Source organism: Andrographis paniculata, unplaced genomic scaffold, assembly GCF_009805555.1.
Source record: "Andrographis paniculata isolate CXL003 unplaced genomic scaffold, ASM980555v1 Contig49END, whole genome shotgun sequence".
Lineage (NCBI taxonomy): Eukaryota > Viridiplantae > Streptophyta > Magnoliopsida > Lamiales > Acanthaceae > Andrographis > Andrographis paniculata.
The window spans coordinates 4,186,110-4,212,908 of record NW_026137583.1 but is presented as its reverse complement, the minus strand read 5'-3'; the positions used below and the strand labels follow the sequence as shown (position 1 = coordinate 4,212,908).

The 26,799-nt window shown below is 35.1% G+C and overlaps 4 protein-coding genes across 10 annotated transcripts; 2 read left to right on the top strand and 2 right to left on the bottom strand.

Moving 5' to 3' along the window:
* The first annotated feature begins 602 nt into the window (after nucleotides 1–602).
* Nucleotides 603–3,721, top strand: LOC127253020 (protein KINESIN LIGHT CHAIN-RELATED 3-like). Its single transcript, XM_051277421.1, has 3 exons — nucleotides 603–869; nucleotides 1,202–3,092; nucleotides 3,206–3,721. The coding sequence occupies exons 2-3, from the start codon at nucleotides 1,246–1,248 to the stop codon at nucleotides 3,423–3,425; spliced, it is 2,067 nt and encodes a 688-aa protein (XP_051133378.1). The 5' UTR covers nucleotides 603–869; nucleotides 1,202–1,245; the 3' UTR covers nucleotides 3,426–3,721.
* LOC127253022 (probable inactive poly [ADP-ribose] polymerase SRO5) lies at nucleotides 3,328–9,137 on the bottom strand. Of its 6 annotated transcripts, none has more exons than XR_007839183.1 (6): nucleotides 8,058–9,137; nucleotides 7,721–7,965; nucleotides 7,495–7,634; nucleotides 7,019–7,114; nucleotides 6,820–6,933; nucleotides 5,401–6,096 (listed from the first exon to the last, which is right to left on the bottom strand). XR_007839183.1 is itself a non-coding variant. In XM_051277425.1 (6 exons), exons 2-6 carry the CDS (start codon nucleotides 8,597–8,599, stop codon nucleotides 6,931–6,933), a joined length of 1,026 nt encoding a protein of 341 aa, XP_051133382.1. In that variant the 5' UTR covers nucleotides 8,600–8,721; nucleotides 8,925–9,136; the 3' UTR covers nucleotides 6,743–6,930. The 6 variants fall into 6 exon arrangements, 5 of the variants coding, with proteins under 5 accessions (XP_051133385.1, XP_051133386.1, XP_051133384.1 ...); XM_051277425.1 differs by lacking the exon at nucleotides 5,401–6,096 and having other exon boundaries at nucleotides 6,743–6,933; nucleotides 8,058–8,721; nucleotides 8,925–9,136; XM_051277426.1 differs by lacking the exon at nucleotides 5,401–6,096 and having other exon boundaries at nucleotides 6,743–6,933; nucleotides 8,058–8,690; nucleotides 8,925–9,136.
* A 4,696-nt stretch (nucleotides 9,138–13,833) lies between these two features.
* LOC127253077 (phosphoenolpyruvate/phosphate translocator 1, chloroplastic-like) lies at nucleotides 13,834–17,328 on the bottom strand. Its single transcript, XM_051277505.1, has 9 exons — nucleotides 16,843–17,328; nucleotides 16,049–16,171; nucleotides 15,803–15,955; nucleotides 15,493–15,578; nucleotides 15,311–15,395; nucleotides 15,009–15,128; nucleotides 14,822–14,890; nucleotides 14,200–14,329; nucleotides 13,834–14,113 (listed from the first exon to the last, which is right to left on the bottom strand). The coding sequence occupies exons 1-9, from the start codon at nucleotides 17,209–17,211 to the stop codon at nucleotides 14,037–14,039; spliced, it is 1,212 nt and encodes a 403-aa protein (XP_051133462.1). The 5' UTR covers nucleotides 17,212–17,328; the 3' UTR covers nucleotides 13,834–14,036.
* Nucleotides 17,329–21,641: 4,313 nt separating this feature from the next.
* Nucleotides 21,642–25,982, top strand: LOC127253076 (M phase phosphoprotein 10). Of its 2 annotated transcripts, none has more exons than XM_051277504.1 (13): nucleotides 21,642–22,505; nucleotides 22,591–22,649; nucleotides 22,795–22,903; nucleotides 23,062–23,169; nucleotides 23,277–23,414; nucleotides 24,160–24,228; nucleotides 24,311–24,352; nucleotides 24,471–24,539; nucleotides 24,745–24,816; nucleotides 24,898–24,951; nucleotides 25,034–25,175; nucleotides 25,477–25,539; nucleotides 25,638–25,982. In XM_051277504.1, the coding sequence occupies exons 1-13, from the start codon at nucleotides 21,753–21,755 to the stop codon at nucleotides 25,652–25,654; spliced, it is 1,695 nt and encodes a 564-aa protein (XP_051133461.1). In that variant the 5' UTR covers nucleotides 21,642–21,752; the 3' UTR covers nucleotides 25,655–25,982. The 2 variants fall into 2 exon arrangements, with proteins under 2 accessions (XP_051133461.1, XP_051133460.1); XM_051277503.1 differs by having other exon boundaries at nucleotides 21,643–22,505; nucleotides 23,059–23,169; nucleotides 25,638–25,979.
* The last annotated feature ends 817 nt before the right edge of the window (nucleotides 25,983–26,799 follow it).

Sequence of the window (26,799 nt, the reverse complement as noted above, 5' to 3'; positions counted from 1 at the left end):
CTTTACTGGACTACACCTATTGGGCCTATAAACAATTATTTTATAATAATATCCATATCATATTATAAAAATAATAAATATAAATACTACAAGAAAATGTATATAGTGTCATTTTTATTGCCAGTGTATTGCCCGCATTGCAAGGCAAGGAATGTGACAAATCACTATCTACACTTTTTTTTTCTTTTATCTCTAATTTAGGAAAATATTTCAAAAATTATAAATCCCTCATCCTCAATTACTTTTGAACCCATCCAATTAATCCCAAAATTCAATAATCATGTCCTAATCATTTCTTCCTTTAGCTAAAATAATAATAACAACTAATTGGAGATTTTGTGACCAAAATACAATAAACTAATAAAAATATATATACATTTAATATAAATTGATGATCTTGGCCACTTATTATTACTATTATTATTATCCAATAATTTCCAACACAAACGGCGGAACAATTTGTCAAAATTGCCCATTAAAGTGACGCAAAGGGCAGATTAGTAAATTCATTCAAACCCACCAACCAGACAGCGCCACGTGTTATGATCGAGAATTTAGAGCATTCATTGAAGACAGCAAAGCGGCGGTTGCAGTGTTGGGAGAGAAGTCGCCTTCCACTCTCTTCCTCTCTGACATTCCACCTCTGCACCATTTCCTCACTGCTGGGGTGAAATTACGAATCTGCCCTCGCACAGTTCTACCAAACCCACCGCCTATAATTCCCCAGTTTCCTCCGCCAGGAATTCTACGGAGTTCCGTTGTCGACAACTCACCCGAAAAGACAAATTTGCTGTTCTAACTTCGCCTGCTGTCTGTCTCTTGCAGCTCTCTGTCGTCTTCCATCACATGGGCGTTTAATTTCGCCGAAGGTATGATATGAATGATCTCTGCGGTATTTAATTTTGGCGTTTTTATTTTTTGTGTTCTTTAAGCTCAGTTCGTGTGTGCTGTTATAGAGGTTAATATAATATGAGGTCAACTGTTGATTTTATACTTATTCAGAAAAATGAAAAAAATAAAATAAATTGGTGCTTGTTCTGAGAATTGGGAATGAAGTTTGGATCGTACGGTTGAGATCTGCTATCTGCTGCTGTTTGTGTGACTGAATTTTCGGACGATTGATGCACTCAATTTCTTGAGGAAATCGGATTGGATTGCCTTTTTTCTGGATAAATTTGATTGGGATACTATCGTTTTGCAGGAGGTGAATTTATTGCAGATTAATTTTTGTAATTTGTAAATACAATGCCTGGAATTGTCAGTGACGAGATTCAGGAAGATGGGGTAGTGAATGAGGTGACTGTGGGTGGGAATTTGGCTCCTGGTAAGGTGAATTCGCCGCCGGAGCAATTCGCCGCCGGCAGGGAGGGGGCGGCGGTGGTGGTGGTGGAGGAGGCTTCCATTGAGCAGCTCTATGAGAATGTGTGTGAGATGCAGAGCTCCGATCACTCCCCGTCGAGGCGGAGCTATGGATCCGATGGCGAAGAGTCTCGGATTGATTCGGAGCTCCGGCATCTCGTCGGAGGAGAGATGAGGGAAGTCGAGATTATCGAGGAGGATGAAGAGGTCACAAAGCCGGAGAACAATTCTGGCGGCGATCACAGCGACGTCGGTTCAAAGAAAGAGAAAATTGCGAAAAAAGTTGAGCCGGAGGCGTCTTCGAAGCAGAATTCGAAGAGTAAAGCGAAAACAACGGTGAAAAATGGTAGAAGAAGTTTGGCGAAGAAGTATAGGAATGGAACGGCGGGTCCGGCAGAAGCCGGGTCGGATAGCCCCGACCTCGGCCCGTTTCTGCTGAAGCAAGCTCGGGATTTAATGTCGTCGGGGGATAACCCACGGCGCGCTCTTGATTTGTCGATCCGTGCGGCGAAGTCATTCGAGAATTGTTCCGACGGGAAGCCGAGTTTGGACGTCGTCATGTGTTTGCATGTCACCGCCGCGATCTACTGCAGCTTGGGGCAGTACGACGACGCGATTCCCGTATTGGAGCATTCACTCGAAATTCCGGCGATCGACGAAGGACAAGATCACGCGCTCGCCAAGTTCGCGGGTTACATGCAGCTCGGGGATACTTACGCCATGTTGGGCCAGCTCGGGAATTCAATAACGTGCTACACGACGGGATTAGAAATTCAAAGAAAAGTTCTTGGCGACGACGATTTAAGAGTCGGCGAGACTTGCCGGTACTTAGCCGAAGCACACATTCAAGCGATGCAGTTTGACGAAGCCCGGAAGCTTTGTCAGATGGCTCTCGACATACATAAAGAGACGGGTTCTCCCGCATCGCTCGAAGAAGTCGCGGATAGACGGCTTATGGGGATGATTTGCGAGTCGAAGGGGGACCACGAAACCGCCCTCGAGCATCTTGTCTTAGCCAGCATGGCGATGGTGGCAAACGGGCAGGAATCGGAAGTCGCGTCCGTCGACTGCAGCATCGGGGATACGTATCTGTCTCTTAACCGTTACGACGAGGCGATTTTCGCGTACCAGAAAGCGCTGTCGTCGCTCAAGTCTACGAAAGGCGAGAACCACCCCGCCGTCGCTTCGGTGTTCGTCCGTCTGGCGGATTTGTACAACAGGACCGGGAAGTTCCGGGATTCGAGATCCTACTGCGAGAACGCCCTCCGAATTTACGAGAAGCCCATACCGGGAATCGCTCCCGAGGAGATCGCGAGCGGCCTCACTGACATATCTGCGATTTACGAGTCAATGGACGAGCTCGAGCAGGCGTTGAAGCTTCTGCAAAAGGCTTTGAAGATATACAGCGACGCGCCCGGTCAGCAAAACACGATCGCTGGCATCGAAGCTCAGATGGGAGTTATGTACTACATGTTGGGGAACTATTCCGAGTCGTACGCGTCGTTTAAAAGCGCGACGACGAAGCTCCGCGCGAGCGGGGAGAAGAAATCTGCTTTCTTCGGAATTGCGCTCAACCAAATGGGTCTTGCTTGCGTGCAGCGGTATGCGATCAATGAGGCCGTGCAATTGTTCGAAGAAGCGAGGAGCATTTTGGAGCAAGAATACGGACCGTATCACCCCGATACACTTGGAGTTTATAGTAACCTCGCCGGAACCTACGATGCCGTTGGACGGTAAAATTGTTTCAAAAATGCATCAATAATTACATATTATATAATCTTTCGAGAGGTCAAAAATAACTTTTTTATGCGACAAAGAGTGATTCTTGACATGAAAATCGACGTAGGTTGGACGATGCAATTGAGATTTTGGAATTTGTTGTGGGAATGAGGGAGGAGAAACTCGGGACGGCGAATCCGGACGTGGATGACGAGAAGAAGAGGCTGGCGGAGCTTTTAAAAGAGGCGGGGCGGGTTAGGAGCAGGAAAAATCGATCGTTGGAGACGCTGCTGGAGTCGAACCAGAGGGCGGCGACGGGCGGCGGAGACGGCGGGATCAAAGTGTGAGGGGAGGAGGCGACGGGTGTACAGTACTGAGAGAAAGATGAATATTATTTATACAGGATTGATGATTATGAAAGGTATTAAGATTATTATTATTATTAAACACACGTGCTATGCAAGAAAGAGGTTTGGATTTGTTTGTGTATACTTATTTTGGTGATGATGAATGTTATTGTTGTTGTTGTTTGGTAATTGGTATTGTATGGTGATTAGGGAGAATGTTTTGTTGATTTGTTTGTCACACGCTATGTATGGTAATTGGTAATGGTGAATAAATTATTGCTGTTATTATTGGGTAATTTTGTGTTAGAGGAGCAACTATTGCTAATAGTCCTGATTTGTTTTAGTTAATGAATGTATTATGCCCGCCCCAAGGTAAATCATGTTAGACAAATTATATGGGGGCAGGAAACACTTGGAAACGTCGGGATTTGAATCATAATCTCACGGTCACCGGCTCATCTTTAAGGAACGACAAGGCAAGATTTTGATTGAATGAAAATAGATATTGTGTTGTTTGTTGAAAAATGAATATAAGAAAGGGTTGGTGAAGAGTAGCTTTTTCATGGTTGTGTTCCTGTCATTATCTGACTTAAATGGATGCTACTTCACTCACTCTGTGTCCCTTTGTCAGTAGATGTGTTTCTTTTCATTTGTATGGTAAGAATGTACTTTTTAAGTATATATTAAATATTCTGCAATATTTTTAAATTAAAAAATAATTAATTATATTTAATCTATATACTTATATTTTATCTCATCACATCATCCTAATAAAAATATATAATATACACTTCTCTCTCTATTACATAGTCTAATTATTCAATTATCATATTTAATACTTCTCATCTAAAATCTCGTATCCAATTTAAATGTAACACTTTGTTTGAGATGGAAGGAGTATTTTATTTTACTACTGCATCCTTCTTATAAAAAAGATATCATTTGTCTTTTATGTATTGTATTTAACTAAATATCAATATTTGTATTATAAAAGACTAATACATATATTTTTGTCATTTTTTTTATCAATACACAAAAAGCTCTTGATAATTCAGTATATATTATTTAATAACTCAAGATGTGTCATATTATATGTAAATATATGACATGTATTGTTCCGCAACATTTCTATTCATTTATAAAAGTATCATTGAGGATTTATATATTTTTTGCATTCATTCTATTTTAATTTTATAATTACATTCCTAACTTTTTAAATTTTTAATTCTACCCTTATAAAAAAACAAAAAAAAAAACTACACAAATTATATTAAAATATTATGTTATGCCCAAACATTTTGAACAAGGATGTGAAGTATATATTATTTTGTAAGAAAAAATAAAATTATATTTGCTTTTTAAATTTTGTCATTCTCAACATATTTGTTTTAAATATAAGTCTATTATTTACTCTTACAAAATGTTTAAATAATAATAATATAACATATTTGTTTTGATTATATGCATAAACATATTTAAGAAAAGTGATAGAAATACATATTTGTATACCCTAATATTAAAATAAATATAAATAAGTATGTTTCTTTTACAATAAATATATGTTCGTATCTTATTTTAATATCAAACTCAAATACGGATGGCGACACACTTTATATACGATATTACCTTATATAGCATGTGAAAATATCAAAATCAACAAGCACAAAACTACTTGTCAAGCAAGTAACATTTTTATTTAAATCATTATAATATTATAGACAATAATAATAATAATAATAATAATAATAATAATAATAATAATAATTAATTTTAAAATATATATATAATATTATTATACAAATCAATTTAACCTCACCGTAAAGTCTTTCCTTCGGAAACATTTCCAAGCAGAATTAGGGCACGTGCTTCTGCCGGCCGTCGCCGTTGTTCATCGGCAGCGGCGCCGAATTGAATTCCCGGCCAGTCGACGCAAATTCCTTAACGTCTTTATCGTTCTCCGTCCTCACGCTATGGCTCTGGTTCAGGAACATGAAGGCTCCCCTGCTTCCATGGCGGTTATGAAATTTATGCAGAAGGTCTCTGAACTTCCATATCTTCGAATTAAATCCGTGGAAGCCGATCTTCTTCCACCGCGTCTCCTCCTCCACGGTCACCGATTCATTTCCAGAAGACGAGCTCGAAGACGACGTCGTTCTCTGCGTATGCATTTCCTCAACAAAAAGCATCCTCAACGGACTCGGAACATCGGTAAAATCAGAATTCCTAATTTCGTTCTCATTTACCTTCTCGTCGCAGAACTCCGCAATTTCGAGCGTCGCAACATCGCGATAAACCGGTAGGATCTTACCGTTGTGGAAGATCTCATCCGCCGGAATAGGAGAACAGAGCTTTAAATCTGGCGTCGAGAAGGAAAAATCCGAATCTCTTTCGCCGCCATCGCTGAGACGCGGAACTGCTCCTTGATTGGAATCGGAATTTTCGGCGACCCTGGCGGCAATTGCGGTGAGATTACCGTTGATTCGGGGGTTGAAGGAAGAGGAGAGCGAGATGTAGGGGCCAGACGCCTGCATTTCCATCTCTGTGAAACCACACCTACCTCTCGAGGAAACATGCGGCTCAACAATGGCGGAGTCAGGCGCAGGGCCTGAGTGGGTTTGTGTTTGTTGGAAGGAACGAAAAGCGTGACCATTGGCGTTGGAGAATTTATAGCCTGCAAATCGGCGGGTGTGCGAAATTACCACTTTATCCCTACCCGGAAAATCTTGACATTATTTATCGTATAAAGTAACATTTTCACCGGTTTTGTTCTATTCAATTTTGCAAAAAATATTACATTAAATATTTTTTTTACAAAAATATCAAATTCAAAAATTATTATTATTATTATTATTTTTGAACGTACCAATTTGCAAAAACTCCTATCTAAACAAATCCTACCAGTTTCATTATAATTAACTTGATTTGAATTGAACAAAAAGAGATGACAAAATAATTATATCTAAAGAGTATTATTTATATATTTATAATAATAATAATAATATTAATCGAGTAAATTAGTTTTGAATATATATCCTATATGTGATATTTATTTAAAATGATTTAGATTAATCCAATCGAATATATTTATAATATTATATTTTAAATTTTATATTAATAAAAATAGGCGAAGAGGTTTAAATTTTTAAGATAAATTTCGAATGACTTACAAATCCTCCAAATATTTTCAACTAATCAAAATTTTTGATTCGAATATGATTTACAATTTCAAATATTTATTTGATTGAATTTGAATACTAAATTCATCTATACTTGCAAATAACCAAAAAAGCAAAACAAAAGAAATACCATAGCTCGTGTGTAATAAAACTGCACATCGTAAAGCCAGCCAGCCAGCCAACCAACAAGGAGGAGGAAAACTATTACAAAGGCATACCATCCTTAAAATCGAACATAGCTCAACAATCCTCAATCTCATTTCATCTCATAGATCTTCCTTTCTCTATGTTGTTGTTACCGCTCCAACGGATATCGTCGAACTTCTAATCTACTGCAAGAATGCGACAAAATCTTTTAGTTAGATGGATCGTCGTCTTGTCTTGTAAGAATATCCGGTTGGGATAGATGATGCCTACCTTTCGCCGGTTGAATTTTATGATGGACATGAGAATATCATCCCCGGCAATTTTTCTCACTTTTTGTATCATCTCATACCGCGGTATCTTCTTCTTCTGCGAGCAAAACAAAACCCTCCAAAGATAAGTTTCCAATACATGAGAATCGCGATTGTTACTACGTTGAATTATAAAATTCAACATAATAATGTAAGGACAGACAACATATGATTTATAATTTACGAACACAATGCTTCCGTTAAATTTAGCACAAAAAATATATTCATACAACATATATTGTCCTCTCTCTTTACATTTATCTTCATTGTAATTAAAATTGAAAATATCATTATATATAAATTTTTTACAAATATCATTATATTAATATTACAAGTGATTAATAAAAATATTTCTGTCATTTTTCATTCATTTATACTATATCTTAATAGTAAATGTGACTCTTAGAGGCGAACTGACGAATATGCTTTGATACACACCTTGTAATCACCGTAATGCCGGGAAATAAGGCCAACGGCGTCGGCAGGTAAGAACTTGGCAAGGGCAGCGATCAGTGCGGGAAACGGCATCCAATGCGAATGCGGCGTTCTTGTTGTAGGCTGCGACATCCTCTCACAACCTGAAACCGAATCGAACACAAACAATTTAGTACAAGCAAAAAATCGACGAAATTCATTCCCTATGTAAAACAGCTACTTCGCTTACCCCTGCAAGAAGGGGTTGCACGGAAACTGACGACGAACTCGGGAAGTATATGCGTGTTCATACACGAATTCCAAACAACATATCTCCCCGGCGCCAGTAAATTATCCACCCCGGAATCGAATTCCTCGGAGCTCGGATTACACTGCCCCGAGCCGGGACTTATAACCTCTGCCTTCCCGAGGATCACGCGGCAAAGCAACAAATGGCGCAACCCGTCGTCATCATCAGCAGCCGACGATTGCACGCTGCAAACACAAATTCCCAATTTAATCAATTCATCATTTGCCTTAAACATCATAGAACACATCAACAATGGAAAATTCGATGAGCAGGGTACCTTAGGTTCGGATGATCCGCCGGGGATAGAGATACGCCTTGTGGCGAATTCGCCGGAAAGCAGAAGCCGTGGGAGAGGATTCCGGTGATCTCCTTCTTGCCGGCGCCGTACCAGGCGTACTTCACATTGGCATTTCCATAGCCACATTTCATTCCGACGGCTTTCGCATATATACAGAAGGATTGAAGCTTCGCCTGGCTCATGATCCCGGAATAGTCTCTCCGATGGATGGCCTCGACTTCGGCATTGGTAAATCCGTTCGATTTCAAATTCGACACCAATTTCTTACTAATAGTCGCGTAAATCATATCTTCGTTTCCGATTCGGATCAAATTGTTGTTGTTACTGCCGAACAGAGGCTCGTTTTCCAGCCCCGAAACAACACTTTCGCAATCGGAAGGGCAGGAATCTTCCCTGTAATCACTTGTCATGGAATTCGGGTTTGGTTGGGGATTCGAAGGTTGGAGGAGGTCTTCGAAGAGGGTGAGCTTTGTGCTCTTCTTTTGAATTAATCTTTCACAAGAATCAGCCATTGATTCCATTGAAATAAAGGAAGAAACAGGTACTTGGAAGAGAAGAAACTGATCACCAGGCGGTTATAAAAGCTAACTTGCACCGCAATCAAGGAATATCCTAATTGGGGAAGAAACTAGGGTTACGTAACCTAATCGAAAACCGCCGAAATTAGGCGAAACCGAAACCGAAAACAAAATCAAAATCAATGCAATTCAACCAAAAATGAACAATCCAAAGCCATAGCCATAGCTAATCTCAGAAACTCCTAACACTATGGGCACGAAACACAGCTCTCAATTGAAAGAAACAACAGAAAATTAGCAAAAGTTCATCCTGAAAGCAACAACTTACAATCGAAACGCAGGTACCAAAGATCCTAAGCGATGATTTGATTGATATTTGGGAGGAAACTGTTCCTGCTTGGTCCAACTATATATATGTGCATCAATGGCGTTGGAGAAATAAATAAGGGGGGAGGGGGGAAGGAAACCCCGCCGCCTCTGGTTTTCGTGGGGAGTGCGCGTCGGCATCTGGATTTGATCTACGCCGACAGTTGTTTTGGTGTTGTGCATAGGTCGGTTGCGTCTTGAAACGTTGGGCTGGCTGTTCTTGATGCGATGCAGTGTACGGCACTCCCCCCTTGCCCCTTGGTTGGATTACCTCCTCTTTACACAAGTTGCTCATTTTAAATTACCCTTTTGCCCTTTGACTTTGAATCCGGATACTTTCTGCTGTTGATGGTTTCCTCATCCCGTTGTGGTCAACTTGGTGGGTTTTTTTTTTTTTTTTTTTTTTTTTTTTTCTTTTTATGTATTTATTTATATTTATTATAGATATTAAAAAATATTGCCCTCCTCTAGAATTATAGATATTTTTATTTTGGAACGTTCGTTACAAATTAATTATTTTATCAAACACCTACTTTTTTTTTTCATAAATATTCTTACTTTATATCATAACATTACTTTTGTACAAATAAATGAAGGTAAAAATATCATTACACTGCTTTTACCTACTTAATTTAATATCTTAATTTTAATTTATAATTATTTTTATTAAATCATAATTATTTTCAATAACGTACTTTTTAATTACTTACTAATTATTTAATACTTAAATATATAAGCAAAAGTGGACAATTCAAACAGAAGGGAATGAGTAATTAACATCTATTTTATCATTTTACTTTTTACAATATTCGATCGTTTTAAATTCATTATCTTATTATCATATATACTTATATAATTATAAAATTACTTTTATTTGATACACTTCGAAAAAAATCGAAGAAAGAATGATATGTACAATTTGAATTTGAGTAGATTTGGAATTGAAATATTCAATTTGATACCCATTGTCATAAAAATATATTGATTTGATCTTAAAAAGTGATGTGGTCACATTTTGAAAACTAGTGTATTTGTTCATTTTGTATTTTTAAATAAATATATCTTCTATACTACTCCCTCCGTCCCACATACCATACCATATCCACCTTGTCATTTATGTCCGTCTCACATACTATGTCATTTTTTTTATCTTAATCTTAATTTATAATTATTTATATTATAGAATAACTATTTTCACTAATACATTCTTAATTATCTTATAATTATATCCTTTCTAAAATACTGTGTCTACAATGTAGCAGACACGGTACGTGAAACCGAACTAGTATTAAATATGAAATACTTGTTTTTGATAAAATAATAAATACATAAGTGAACAAAAACCAAAACAAACATAGTACTAATAACTAATTAATACTATTGATATCAAGAAAGAATATTTGTTTTATTATATTTGGACGATCACATGGGCTGTGTGTTTGGCGGTGGATTTAGATGGGATCCTACTTTTCACTATTTTTTTTTAAAAAAATTTTATATTCCATATGTTTCATAAATATAGTTTTAATTAGATTGGACACGGGTTTTGAAAAATATTGATACTATATTAGTAGTTAGTAAAAAGTATGGATAAAAGATTTTTTTGTCCTTGTGAGTGTATTAGTATAAAAAGTAGTGGCAATTGTGTAATAAAAATGAAAAAGTAACGATAGTTTTATAGTGATATGATTATTTATAGATATAAGACTATTGTTTTGGGATGAATAAAAATGGTAAAAAAAACTATTATATTGGAAAAGAACGGAGGGAGTATTATATTAAATATTTAATTAAATTTAAATTTTATTTATTTCATTCCCTAATTCAGTCCCCACACTCCAATAACTCATATTAAAGCCCGGCCCGACCCGAACATTAGATATGGTAAAAAGGGTCCAGTGTGTTGGGTCATACGATGCCTAATTAGGTACAATGTACTCAAATAATTTTGTCATTTTTATTTATTGGTTTCTTATCAGTAATTCTTATAAATGTTTTTTTTCTTTTTCTTTTTTTTTCACATCTTTTATTTATTTTTATTTTTTTATTTTTTTTATAATATGTATAAAGATAATAAAATAATTATTCTAGATGCATGTGGCAGCTTCGAGATATGTTTAAGAAGGAATTTAGATCAATATAGTATATATTTAACAAGCTACTATTAATTTTATTATTATTTCCTTCATTTGGAAAATTTATATAGCATTTAATACTCCCTTCGTTTCACATAATTTGTCCCTATTTTTTATTTATTAATTATACTTTACCTAAATTCTCGTGTCTACAGTAATACACTCATATTACATGAAACGAAGGGAGTAATATTTTAACGTTAAAATAAATATTTAACAAAAAAAATAAGAATATTATAAAAATTATTGTTAAATTTAGCATATAGCAAAAAATAAAAAATAAAAAAAATAAATATGAAGTGCCATTATTTTTTTTAATTTAAATAAATTAAATAAAACAAACAGCGGGCATTGGAAGGCGAAGGAAGGATAGAGATTTGATTAAAAAAAAAAAAAAAGTGTCCAACACAAGTCGTAACATTCACGTAAGTTGCCATTTGTGGATAATAGACTAATTAATTAATTATTATAAGTGTGGAGACAGTGTAGGATGGTTTGGCAAACACGCGTATGGTCACTTATTATTATTATTATTATTATAGTATTAATTAATTCTCCTTAATTATTGGAATGACAAATGCCATTTTCAAAACAAGATACATGACCATTGCTTGCTTGCTTGCCTGCTCTTACATAAAAGCATTCCAACCGTTTGTTTGAAAAAAATAATCAATTTTAATTTTAATAATTTTTAAATTTAATATTTTATTTAAAAATAATGTATATTTTTATTGAAAATGTATCATAGAATAAATAGTATTGAACAAACCTCTACATTAGATAACATTTATGTAGATAAAAACCTTTTAAACCATGTACAATCCAAGAGATTTTTCTCTAATTTTGCAAGGTGGGGAGAAAAAAACTGCTCTAACCCATCCTGCAATTTTGCATAATTCTGCTGGTGCATTTTTAAATTTATTTTATTCTTTTTTTATTTTGTTTTAAGCTTCTATTTTATATTTTTATTTTGTTTTATTTTTGTTACTTTTAATTTTATTATTTTTTATTATAATTTTGTAATTAATATTTATAGTAAATTATTTATTTATATTTATTAAAATTTATAATTAATTGATTATGGTAAAATAATTATAAATTATTTATATTAAATTTAAAATATTATAATATTTATAAATAAAAAATAACATTAATTATAAAAAATATCATAACATTAAATAAAAGATAAACTTAAGAATACAATATAAAATTATGCGTACAATATTATGTAAAATAATATTAAATTTTATAATATATATATAAAAATAATAAAATATTAAATTTTATTTAGAGAATACTTTTTAACCTTGCAAAAAGATATGGTTGGAGAAGAGACTCTAAAAAATAACATAAGGTATGGTTGGAGGAGAGACTCTCTAAAAATAGAGGGTATGGTTGGAGATGAGTTACCATAGCAAAACTCTCAAAAAATGGAGAAATATATTGTAGACCTGCAAAAATGGAGTTATGGGTTGGAGATGATCTTACTCATCCAGTCTTTCTCAATGCTAAATATTTTTTTTTGTATTTTGTTTTTAAAAATAATAACTATACTTTAATTAGAAAAATAAGTATTGAATAATAAACTTTAGAAGAAATGAGTTTGAATTTGTGCTCTCTCTAATTTCTTTTAAAAGATTTATTATTCTATCTTGAAATTCGTGAGACAATAGAATATAAATATTACTAGGTATACTTCTTTTGCCTTCAAACTTCAAAATTTTACCATACAAAGAGTGAACTTGTAACTGTGAAGTTATGAGTTTAAAGCCCACACCTCTGTATCCATTTAACACATATAGTTTACCTTGTCGACCTAATTTTCACATTAAGCTGTAGAACCAAAATTATATTGCCAAAGATGTACCAATAACAAAACAATTCATTTCAAACACCAATTATGTATTATTGGAACATGCAATATAAAAACAATAACTTATGTATTATATTAACATATAGACATAAAAAATTATTACTATATTTTACTATGCTAACAAAAAATATAAAAAGAAAGCATTTTTTTACTCACTGTTTTTTAACATGTACACTCACCTTTATGATACATTATAAAATACCTCTAGTCAAGTTTGATCTGATTCAGATCCAGGTGGAAAATTAAAGGAAAAGTTGTCAACCTGACTAGTTGGATGTGGTCAAATTTTTATTTTTATTTTTATTTTTTAAAATAAATCATAAATCAGAGTTTGGGGATATCAAATGAAATTTCATAAACTTTTATTTGTATATGTAATTCAAAATTAAATTCAAACAGTAGATACAGTCGTTGATGACTCACGCATTGCACGAGGTGATGAGGAACGTGGGTAACACGGCCATGTTGAAAGGACACGGCCGTGTTGGCATCTCCATAAGTTTAGTTTGCTTCCCTCTTAAAGCATGTTCAACACGGGGTATTGTATATAAACACTACACCTCAGTAACAATAATCACCCTAGTTAACATCCACATCTTCGATGACCAAAATAACATAGAAACTTACATCGATGAATCTAAAAAATACATGGGACTAATCCGACGTATTTTGAAGCTATATAATGGGTATCTTTCTCTAAGGTCTGATTTTAATCTTACGCTCCAAAACAATCGAATCAACACCAATTTATTTCACATTAAACGACTATTTTAACTCAAAATTTGACCATTTTCCAAACCTCAAAGGTGTAATAATTCGAGAAACACAAATGCTTCCCATTCTATAATGAAAAACACGATCCATCGAAGAACAACCAAAACCAATCATTATTTCGAAGATCCCAATAGGCATAAATAAACATAGAAGAATCAAATCCCACAGACCATGGTTGTCCTCACTAAAAAGCCATACAACATTAAGTTAATGGCAGCAGCAGTTTGGCTTTCTCTAGTCTAGAAATAGAAACAAAATCAACAACAAAATTTTTCATTACCGTGCTGCGACTTCAGGCTGTCTTTGCCTTAGGCTTAATGCCCTTCACTCTCGAGTACAGGAAAACTCCGGCAAGGGCTATTCCAGTACCTGAATTGAAAGCAAGAATGAGAGAGGACCAAGTTAGTATGCACACACTATATTTTGAGTTGCCAGAAGGAATTAATCAATTGTACCTATTGCATTGGTAGATGAAACGGGTGTCCGGAAGAAGAGAACCGACGTGACAATCACCACCACCCGCTTCACGCAGTTTCCAACCGAATGGGTGACGGGAGATACACGTTGCAGTATCATGTACGAAACCTGCAGACATGAATTGAATCAAAGTTTAGGCGACATGAAACTAGTCTTATAGAGGGAGCTCTTTCAATTTATTCACCAAGTGATTCAGTTAAAAGTGTTCATCGGTATGAAAATTAATGAAATCAAAACTAAATCACACTGCTAAAACTATGAATGAAAAATTGAAGCACAAAAAATCTATAAGGAATACACCATCCCACCATCTTAATCTTGTTTAGTTCATGCAGTAGTCGAAAACTCAGAATAACATAGCTAATCACTAATAAGTTCATACCTTTCGTTTGATTTAATTTTGAACAAGTACCTTCTTGTTTGTTCATCTGTATCTACATGCTTCTCTAAAATTAACAAACATGAAGATAGTTTGTTCAAAATCAATCGAATAAAAGATATGCAGGGTCCCCGACCAAACCAAGGCCTTCATAAGTATTCCCTCTTCATTATTATGTTTCAGTTCTCAAGAAAAAAAAAAAAGAAAAACTGAGTGCTTACCTGTTGATATGCATGGAAGCATAGAGCGGCTATAAGCGACCTGGTGTAAAGCTGCTTGACATTCAATCCCTGGCAGTAATACAGATAAAAATAATCAGTCATAGGAATCAATTGAATAAACGACGTTTTAAGAAAAACAGTAATAAAACAATACTAGAAGCAATTTGCTCTTTCAAAATTCACTTACAGCGGCAGTGAGGTATGATGGTGTAAACTTCACACCTTCCATGGTTAAGGCAAGAGGTGCCATCAGGAAGAAAGACATTATTGTAATTATCGAGAAGAGATTAATATTGTCGAGGGATTCCTGCAGACAAGAATCGAAGGTGAAGCACCTCCCGTTTCTTTCAGTGCTAAACCAGATTTTGCAAAAATATGATAACAGATTGGTGAAAGCTAACTAAAAGCGGAACAAATAGTAATAGATCCCACTCTTTTTTTTTTCATCATTTTTCCATTTATTTTGCAGACACCATTTGCAGAATATACCTCTTTCTTGACCATAAGCTTTTTGCTGAGGACGTTACGTGATTGGAAGGTAATATTCGATGCCATAGCGCTTAGAAATCCAGCCCTGTAAAACCAACAGCAATAAAGTTCTCTGATGCAATCTCGAAACAGACACTTCTTATGAAATGATTCGGAATGGCAGCAACTGAATAATTTTTTACCAATTGAAAGAAGCTTCAGTCATTGATGCCAAAGCTACTCCACCAACAATGGGTAAAAGGGAAGACACAACCCAGAGTGAGGGGAACTGAGCAAAGAGGAGACAAAAGAGAGAATAAAGAAATAGCTAGAGGTAAACTTTACAGGTTCGAAACAGTGATCATTATCCAATTGCAGCTGGAATTCAGTAACAAATTTTATTAAGACAGTAACACTGATATAAAAATTTGAAGGCAAGTAGTTGTAATGAATTTACCACATTTGCAAACTTTTACAACAAATCAGAAGCTGTGAAAAAAAATCGATGATTACCTCCCCAAGAAACAAAGCAGAGAAGAGAACCGAAAAGAATGGCTCCATAGCTTTAATTGTGTGGGTGAATGAAACAGCAACTTTCCCAAGGCTCATATTGGTAAATAGGTTGCCTAAAGTATGCACCAATGCCAACGGAAGAATTGCAGCAAGCTGCCAATACACATACGACAATTGCATTCATCATGGCAATTATGAAACCGAATAATAGAACATTGAATGAGCATACAGCGTACATCTGAGTACCTGGGCACCAGTGACTTTGGGCCGTTTGTAGAGATTGAAGGTCCACATTAGAACAATGAGCGCGGATCCCAAACTAAATTGAACAAGAGTGACCGTCATTGGGTAGTGAAAAGCTTTGAGAACCTACAGAAGTGAACAACAGATGTCAACCCAATCAATACATCAGTTTGAAATCTGACATTCGAATAAGTATTCCATTGAACTATTTATTAAAATTTTCTGCCACATCACTTGATCACTCATTAATCCGTAGTTAATAGAATCATATAATAAGAATGGCATAAATAAGATCTGCCAATGGATTTGGCAAGTTAAATTAAGATAAATCAAGATTCTAAGTGCAACAACACTAAAAAAATGTGGTTGAAGGAGACTTGCTTGATCCGTTTAGATCTAATTATAAATCCATTCAAGTGGGAATAAAAAATAAAAAATAAAAAAACGTAAAGGAAGATTGGCATCAATTTCACATCTTCCTCCAACTTCCAAACAAACAGTTTACAGATATCAATATAACAAAATGAAACAGATTAATTAGACAACAGGTAAATCTACAGCCATTTCAAACATGAAACTCCACAGAGCATCATAATTGCTAATGGCTGCAACGGCAAAAGTGCCATTTTCACAAAAACAGATATTAGCTAAACGGAAGCACACGCATAAGCTCACAGCAACAAAATAAATGAACGACAAAAATACTAATTGCAGACATCGAACAACCAACAACAAACAAATCACGAGAAAAACAAACTTGAAGAACAAATTTACAACAATAAATCAACATAAACTACCTGCTTGTTGTAGATATTGAAGTAGATATTAAAAAGGTACCAAAGCCCGAACAGCGATCCGAGCACCAACGTTTCCACAAGGGGCTTCGATTTAGGGCTCTCCGCGGCATCCGCGCTCTCCGCTGTGGCTCGGACAACGACCGCATCAGATTGAGGCTCGGGAATCGAGGGATTGGGGTTCGAAATCCAGCCTCTGTCCTTGAGCGAGCAACCAATCGGAGAAAGCTTCGGCGTGGCCGAAACCAGAGCGGATCCATGACTGAAACGCTTGGGCCGGTGCGAGAGGGGATTGAAGCTGAAAGCAGAGAGCTTCCGGTGAGTGGAAGCGAGGGAAAGGGAAGGCGAGAAAGCAATCGCGGCGGTCTGCATTGTTTGTCTTGGGATCGAACGAACGACAAGAAGGAGCGGTGGTGTGGGATGTGTATGAATGTATGTATAGGCGGAGTGAGAGAGAGGGGGGAACGTTGGAGGCTCCGTCAAGACCAGAAATGAGTATATGAGAATGCAAGAGTTGTTGGCCAGGGGTACTATCGTCAAAAATCTTGAGGGTAACCTGGGATATCAGTGCGTTATTTAGGGTGCGGTTGTTTTGTACTTTTGAAATTATTTGTTTTTTCTTTTATTTTTTTATACGACTAATAATTGCATAGATAATAAAAATAATAAATGTGTATAATATTTTAGTTTTTTTTTTAAAAAAAATATATTAATTAATTTTAATAAAAAAATACACCTTTAAAAAATTCAAAATTTTACTACTTTTTTTTCATTTTATTGAAAAATTGTCATTAATTTAATAATCATACAATCTACGTAACATAAAAATACACTTCAATTTACAACATATTACACATCATTACTTTTATATTACACAAGATACTAGTAGGAATACTTTTATTTTTTTACTACTCCTATAATTTAATATAATATTAATATTTAAAAAATCTACTTATAAAGAATAAACAATAATTTTCTCCGAAAGGAGTATTAAAACTATATTTTTTAAGAAATATATATATATATTTTTTAAAAATATTTAATAAAATATTATTTAAATAAAAATTCAAATAAAAATTTTTCAAACAAAACTAGATAAATACACCCCAAGGATGGTTCGAATTCATGAGCAGGAGTGTGTTGTTTAACCACAAAGTTCACCATTTTCAATAAACATAAGAGAACTTTATTTTATTTGTATAAATATATTATATTTTGAAAAAATTAAATTTAAATCAAACAAATTAAAAAATGAACAAAATACTTTAAATTCAAATATATTATCTAAATCAAACTATAAAATTTCAATTAAAAGTTTTATATTGAGTCAAATTTAAATTTTTAAAATTTTGAATTTTGCGAATTATTATGAAAATTGGAACAAATTCAAAATATTAATACAGGAGTTTTTATTTATATCAAAATTGGAACAATTTGATATATTATGAATTTTTGAATTATTATTAATTTTCGAGTTTTTATTCAAGTAAAATTTTGTAATAAAATATAATACTCCTATATTTCTATTGAAAATTGTAATGAATGGATAGTGATGATTTAAATAATAAATTAATAAGATTTCATAAAAGAGAATAATATTGGGGTGTTCTTTTGTGGATTTGGACTTTGTGCTTAGAATTTGGACAGTAATAATTTCGAATTAGAATAATTATATAATGTGATATTATTGCAATTAGATTTTTCGAGGTCTCAAATCCCCTTGCGAGGCTCCAAGTCTTTTTCGAATATTATGCGTCTTGAAATAAAGCAATTGTTGCCAACAAAATGATGGAAGTCGGCTTAGAGTTTCGGAAAGTACTCCAAAAAATCTTACCAACGGTCGAAGTTTACAGTCCTTAGTTGCAAGAGGCTTCAGACTATCGAATATTGAATGTATGCGGCCTTTGAGCAAATATCTTGTTTATCCGATGGTTGACATTCGAGTTTTTAGCCCCGAGTGGCTTAAAACTACCAAGGACTGTGTGCTTGCGGCTCTAAACCATAAGGCCAACAAACGCATATGGTCCTTAGCCTCAGAGGGCTTCAGACTGCTAAGAGTGTAGCCAGAAATCACGAGGCCAGCGGAGAAATCGAATGACTCCCATAAAATTGAGGCTTTAACTACTTAATCTAATACATTGAAATGAAAATAAATTGAAACATATGTATGTATATATATATATATAAAGCGGAATAATGTAAATGACTGAACTATTAGAAATGAAATAAAGATAAAAATCTACATAATCTAGATAAAAATAAAGGATGACAATAACATATTTTTATGTGATAATTCTTCCTTTGTAATATATAATCTTATATTATTTATATTCCTAACATAAGAGTTAAATTCACTCTCTGAAATTTAGGGGATTAGTTATTCTTACTAAATTTTCAACCTCTTTAAGTAATTTTGAACATAACTTCCAACTATCACTCTTATATTTAATGTTTCTTAACCACTTTTGACGTTGAAAAATTCCATTTTGTGGCTACAGGGACCTAGTAGCAAGCGGCTTGGCGGACTAAGAAGCTCTGGCTTCGGAAGATTCTAGTATGCTTTGAAGCGGTTTGACGGATTGGAAGGCTTTGTCTTTAGGTGGCCTTGGTCTCCTACGGGTCCTGAAACCTCTCCCTATTTCTACTTCTTGGTCGCGTCTCTTTCTTATTCAAGTGTTTGTAAACCCATGACCAACTATATCCTTTTTAAAAGTGTTGGGTGTGCGCGTATGCAATAAGCCCATGTCCTTTTGGATCATGTTTTGTTTTCACCTCATCGTTTCATCGCCAATGTTGTCTATTTTTTTTTATGTTTTAATGAATTTTTTTTCTCCAACCATATACCCTCTGGTACTTCCCACAAAATCTATCATTTGCCTTACTGTTAATGGGAATGATATTTCTTACTCCCAGCGGCCGGCTTCAACGCCGAACTTGAGGAAACCCACAAGGCTTTGGTCGGGGAGAGGAACCCATTCCTGATGGCTTGCCTCACCTAGTAGTTTGAAGCCTTCGGCAAGATGGCCTGCTTCCTTTGGCGGTTTGAAGCCTTCAGCGGGACCGGTCTCACCCAGTGGCTTAAAGCCTTCAACGGTTGCCTTCTTGGTCTCCATGTCGGGATTGTATCATTCGACCTTGGTCCCACTAGGTGTGTCATTGTTGAAACCGGATTTTTTTAGATCTCAAATTTTCTTACGAGGCTCTAGCCTTTTTCGAGTATTATGTGTCCTGAAATCAAGCAATTATATGGAATTTTGCTTAGGGTTCCGAAAAGAACTCCAAAAAACCTTGCCAACGGTCCTTAGCCGTAAAAGGCTTCAGGTTATCGAATACTAAACTTAGGCGGCCCTTAAGAAAAAAGATCTGCTTTTCAAATAGTTGATACTCAAGTCTTTAGCCTCGAGTGACTTCGAACTTCCGAAGACTACGTGCATGTGGCTCTAAACCGTAAGGCCAACAAATGCGTAAGGTAAGGTCCTTAGCCTCGGAAAGCTTCGGACTGCTGAAAGTGCCGCTGGGAATTGCGAGGCCAACGAAAAAATCAAATGATTCCCATGGAATCAAGGGTATAACTACTTAATCTAATACATTAAAATAAAAATAAATTGAAATTAATATGAAAAGGCTAGAAATATAAATGATTTAAATATTAAAAATGCATTTAAGTATAAAAATCTACATAAACTAGATAAAACAAAATGATAGAGATAAGGTATTTTTATGTGATGATTCCTCCATTGTAATATGTATTTTTATCCTAGGAGTTAAATCCACTCATTAAAATTTAAGAAATTAGGTATTAAATTTTTCACTCCTCTAAGTATTTTGGACATCTCCTTCTACTGTCTTATGCCATTTAATTACATTTGATTTTGCCAAACTTTCTTCTGCCGTTGGAGAGACCTGACATTAAGCGGTTTGATAAATTATGAGACTTTGCTTTCAGTGGACTTTGGTCTCGGTGTCCTGAAGCTTATTTTTGTTTTTGTTTTTTTGGCGACGCACCTCCTTTTTTTCGGGTTTTTAGACTCATGTTCAATAAATATAAATAGGTAAATGTGTTATTTCAAATGTAAAATTAAATTATAATATAATATTATATTAATTTCATATTTTCCAATGAAAGAATTTGATGGATAATAAAATCTTGAGTAAAAACCATCAAAGAATTCACCAATCCATTTTGTCAACTTAATTTTTTATTGTCAAAGGAAAACAATATTTATATGTTTGTTTATTGTTTTGGTTGAAGGTATATTTTTATAAGTAAGATATAAAAAATTATGTAAAATAATAATATTTTAAATTAAATGTTATTTCTTTTTAGACGATAAAATATAATATAGTATATATATACACGAAGAATCGTGCCCGATAAAATATTAAATGAACAAATAGTTAAAAAAGAAACAAAACAAATGATTTGAATTTTTTTTCGTCAGTTATAGATAATTGTATAATTTATACAAAATATTAATATGTTAAATATTGATTTTAAAAAATAGTATTTTATATTAAATATTAGACTTTTATAAAATAATAAAATATATATTAAAAGTTATATTAAAAAAAATGGTGCAAACAAACCCTTAATATTAATAAATAATATTAATTTAATTTAAAATCAAACTTTTTAACTCATTAAATAGCTATAAAAACAATGTTCAATAAGTCAAAAACTTCCTTCTTTAAACACTCCAAGACTAATCATATGTGTAAATTTTAATGATATTCATCAATTGGGAAAGGATAGAAAAGTCATTTTCACGAAACAATTTTATTTATTTATTTATTTAACAATTTTGTTCTCAAACTGGTTGGTTTATCGATTTGGTATCTTTTGTTGTTTCTTCCTAAAACCCTAAGCCCTAATTCGGGTGAACCACCACCGCACCGCCACCATCACCGCTACCATGGTATCGGACGCCGACGGTGGGACGAGAGATGCGGGATTGGAGGCACTTCGACGGTTGAAGTCGACGGAACCACCTCTCTATCTTACCCCATCGCCGGAGCTATCGAAGGCAGCTCGCTCTGGCTCGGAGTACTTATTCTCTGCTCTTAAACCCTACTCTCCCAAATGCCCATTCAATCAACTATTGACGGAAGGTTTCGATGCGGAGCAGATATGGCAGCAGATTGATCTCCAGGCGCAGCCCCTTATCTCCACTCTCCGCCGCCACGTCAGGAATTTTGAGAAGAATCCGGAAGAGATTCAGAGGCAATTTAATTTGGGTGGAGTTCGCGGGAAGGAAAAGGATGTGCACGGTAATGGAGAAAGGAAAGATAATGAGGGCGTAGAAAGTGAAAGCGAAGGGATTAGTGATGACGACGATGACGATGAGAAGGAGGGTATACCAGAAGAAGAAGAAGAAGAAGAAGAAGATGATGATGATGATGATGATGAAGATGAAGATGAAGAGGAGGAGGGGCGGGGCGAAGAGGATGTAGAGATGGAGGATAACAACGAAAACGTGAACGGTGTGGAGGATAAGTTCCTGAAAATTAAGGAGCTGGAGGAGTACTTGTTGGAAGATGAGGCAAGAGAGTATGGCCTGAAGAAAGACAAGAAGCATAAAAGGAATAGAGCAACTGAGGATGAGGATGAGGATGGCACAGATGAAGATGAGGACGACGAAGAGGAGGATGAGGATGAAGAAGATGAGGTATGGCTTCTAACCCTAAGAACATGCCTAGATATTTAAAATATGGGATAGAGAAAGTTTAATAATTAATTGATGTTGGTGACAGCTAGGGCTAATGGATGATGATGCAGATGTAGAAGAAAGGAATGAGATGGAAAATGCAAGGTCCGTCTGTGTACACTTGTTTTAATTCTTTTTGTTGCATCTGAGTATCCGGAGCATGGTATTGAGATGCCATCCCTGTGTATGTTTGTTTCTTGGCTGGGAATGATGATCATATGCATCCCCTGTTTTTGTTTTTTGGATTTAGGTACGAGGACTTTTTTGGTGGTAAAAAAACTGACAAGAGGAAACAGTCTAAAACTTTTGGTGGATCGGATGACATGGAAGCCTATCCCAATGGCCATAATAGCAATCAGGTTACCTATGTTCTTGCATAATCTTACATGAGATTGCTCCATTATTGTGTGTAGGATTAGAGCCGGGAAGTATGCAGTCGTTCAATATTATGTTTCCCTGTCCTTGTATTATTAATCGTTGTTTTTCCTTTTCCTGTTGTTGTAATATTACACAGAAGAAGCAAGACCTTTCTACACATGAAAAGGAACTAGAAATACTCCGCACCGAGATAGAGGAAATGGAGAAAGCCAATTTGGAGCCGAAGGCATGGACTATGCAGGGCGAGGTAATTTTGCAAGATTTTATGTTTTGCTTCCCAATCACCTATGCTTATGGTCTTATTGTTTCACATGAGGATATATATATATATATATATATTTTCTATAATGTTAGGTCACTGCTGCAAAACGGCCGAAAAATAGTGCTTTGGAAGTTGATCTAGACTTTGAGCACAATGTGAGGCCTGCTCCGGTAATCACAGAGGAGGTCACAGCATCACTTGAAGAGTTAATTCAAAAACGTATTATTGAGGTATCATAATATTAATATTTATGTAGGATTGTAAATTTCATCTTTTATCATAATCTGAAATTGCTTTTTCTTCTTCCGTGTAGCTTAGAATCAATGCATGTTGCATATATCGTTTGTGTGTGTGTGTGTGTGTGATTACAGTATTTGCAGAGGTGGTGATTGAATCATCACAATGTTATTTGCCCAATATATTACCTGCCTAATCTTCGACAGACCCACTGATAAAGGCACTTTGTTTGGTTAAATGGTTACATAGATTAATTGATATGCTGCTCCAGTACAATATATACAAGATTTTACCTGTTAGCGGCAGATGTTCGGCAAATGGATATGTCAATTAAATCAAGGAACAACAATAACATACCTATCTCACATACTGGCTTAAACTATTTCCCTTCTCTTACCGCGACTGTTTAAGAAATAAATTAGTGGTTTTATGTCTGGGTTTGAGTGTGCATACGATATTTCATTATCCATATTCTCCCTGGCAAGAGGGAGGCTGACCGGTATGAAGGTTGTGTTTTTATGATGTCTCTTCTTATGTTTTTCCCTTCATGATGACTGCGTATTTTGTGAGGTGTTTGATCTATTTTGTGTTCAATACGCTATCTATTTTAGACACTGTAAACTTTTGTTTTTCCTGTAACTGAAGTTGTAAGATTGAAATTGTATTTCATGAGACACTATAATTTTTGTGACCGCTGGTCTCAGAATGAATAATTACTGTTCTTGTTATAATATGTAGGGTCAATTTGACGATGTTGAGAAGAAACCTACATTATTGACCAAGGCTCCAACAGAGAGAAAGGAATTGGTAAGTAATTAAACTCTAAAATTGTATGGCTTCTTCTCTGATAAGTTTTGTTCTAACCAAGCCAAATTACAAAATTCTTCAGGATGAAAATAAGAGCAAGAAGGGCCTCGCTGAAATTTATGAGGTACGTGTTCTCAAATGCAAAGTTCGGTAATTTGTTCATGTGGATATATGAACTGTGGAAGCCACTTTCTCTCATCTGTTTTTCGTAGATACTAATTAGTCTCTCATATTTGGTGCAGGATGAGTATGCTCAGAAGACTGGTCTCGTCTCAACAGCATTGTCTTTCTCCGATGAACAAAAGAAAGAAGTATGTACTTGACTTGATACTTATAACGTCTTTTTTATGCGGACAGTGCAAGATTTTGAAGTCATATTGCTATATTTTCTTTCACTTTTTTAAAACCTTCCTCGTGACAGCTTTTTTTTGTATATGTATCTATCTATGTCAGGTTATCTTCGAATAAATTTAGCAGCCGTAAGTCTTAATGCCATACTTCCCTTTTTATTGTCAGGCAACTTTGCTGTTCAAGAAACTGTGTGTAAAGCTGGATGCCCTATCTCATTTCCACTTTGCTCCGAAACCGGTAATGTTTTTGTATGCCTGGATGTGTTTCACTTTTCAAACTGCTTAATCGATATTTTTTAACATTAATGATTATAAACAGATTATTGAGGATATGTCTATACAAGCAAATCTCCCAGCCCTAGCAATGGAAGAGGTGAGTGATTTGCTTGTCAACTGTTTATTGCGACACCAAATACACTCACCTATTCAAGCATTAAGTTATCCAAAATTTTCAGGTTGCGCCACTGGCTGTATCTGATGCAGCTATGCTTGCTCCTGAGGAAGTGTTCTCTGGTAAAGGTGACATTAAAGACGAAACGGAACTAACAAAGGAGGATAGGAAAAGGAGAAGAGCAAACAAGAAAAGGAAATTCAAAGGTAATAATATAGCAGCTCATGTGATAGAGATACCATCAAAATTTATTGCAAGATATTGATTTCTGATTTATTCTGCTCATATATTCTCAATCGACTAGGCTTGGTCTTTAGTTTTCTTTGTCGGAAAGATATGGTTTTATAGTTCCGCTAATTAGATTGAATGGTGAAGTATTACCCCTTACAATCAATCCTCGATCTTCTATTTCATAGATAATCGTGGTTATGACAACAAATACTCTATAGACTATAATGCTATGCAGATCATGTTCATCTTATTTCACACTTGCTGAATCCTTTACAGCGGCATCTGCCAAAACGATTATTGTTAAGCCGCAGCAAAGCACTTCAACAAGGCATGCCAATGGTAAGTCTGTCACATTATTTTGCATTTTCTTTTCGACTATATCTTCGAAGCTTCTATATAATCGAATCCTACGGCTACTTACTGCATAAAAACAACAGGAATTGAGAACTCATGAGTGACATGTACAACAGTCCCATGAACGAGATCAAGCTCGCCCCCTCAACAGATGATGGAAAGCTCTGAGAGTCGCACGAAAAAATTGCGCTTTGCCCCGACTCCTCAGCTCGCCGGACATCAAAATTTTGATGCACACTAGGTTGTTGCTATTACAGCTTCTCTTCTTCCTCTTTTTTTTTTTTTTTTTTTTTTTTTTTTTTTTTTTCTGAATTAATTTAAGAACAATTGTGGTTTTAGTCATTATTTAAGGCGATGGCTGTATATTACAACATATCAATACATGTAACAAGGGCCATTGGTTTTCAAATTTATTTCACAAGAATTATGAGTGCAATATTTTGAATAGACCATATAGTATATCTTTTTAATGTAATACTCCTTCCTCTGGCCGTAGAAAGGTTATTTTTAAATTTTTTTAATATTAGTATTAGTTGAAAAGGCCGTAGAAAGGTTATTTTTAAATTTTTTTAATAATAGTATTAGTTGAAAAGGCATTTATTAAGTTAGATATGTAAATATAATTATTAAATTAAAAAATAATAATTTTATTTTGTGGGACAAATAAAGAAAATGACAATAAAGAAAGAGTATTACTTTTTTTAAAACCTATAAAAATGTAACACGGAATATTTATTTGTAAATAGTGCGAAATCAAATTTAAAAACATAATAAACAGATCGAAGATCAATAATAGGAACACAAAAGCCATAATCCTTTCAAGACAAATCCAATCAAACCTTACAACAATCATCATCATCGTCTTCGTCGCACTGCAACCTAACCCTAACCCTAACCCTGTACATGTAAATCTCTAGCTAGAAGCAGAACTGCCGGCCGCCCGAGCCTCCTTAGCATTCGCTCTCACAATCTTCTTCAAATACGACTTCACGACGGCGACGCTGCTCTCCTTCATCGCAATCGGCGTCAAAGAGGAAGTCACCTTAACCACCGCACAGAACTCAACATTCGCATAGATATCTTCCCTAATAATGTTCATGAACCTCTCCGCGAGGCTATAAACTCTTACAGTGAACAGAAGATAACCAGGAATCGGATCCTCTTTCTGGTACAGGTAGTAGAAACATTTCCTCTTCCCTATCTCATTTTCTCTGCCGTCGTAGATCGTTTGTTCTAATCCGTAGC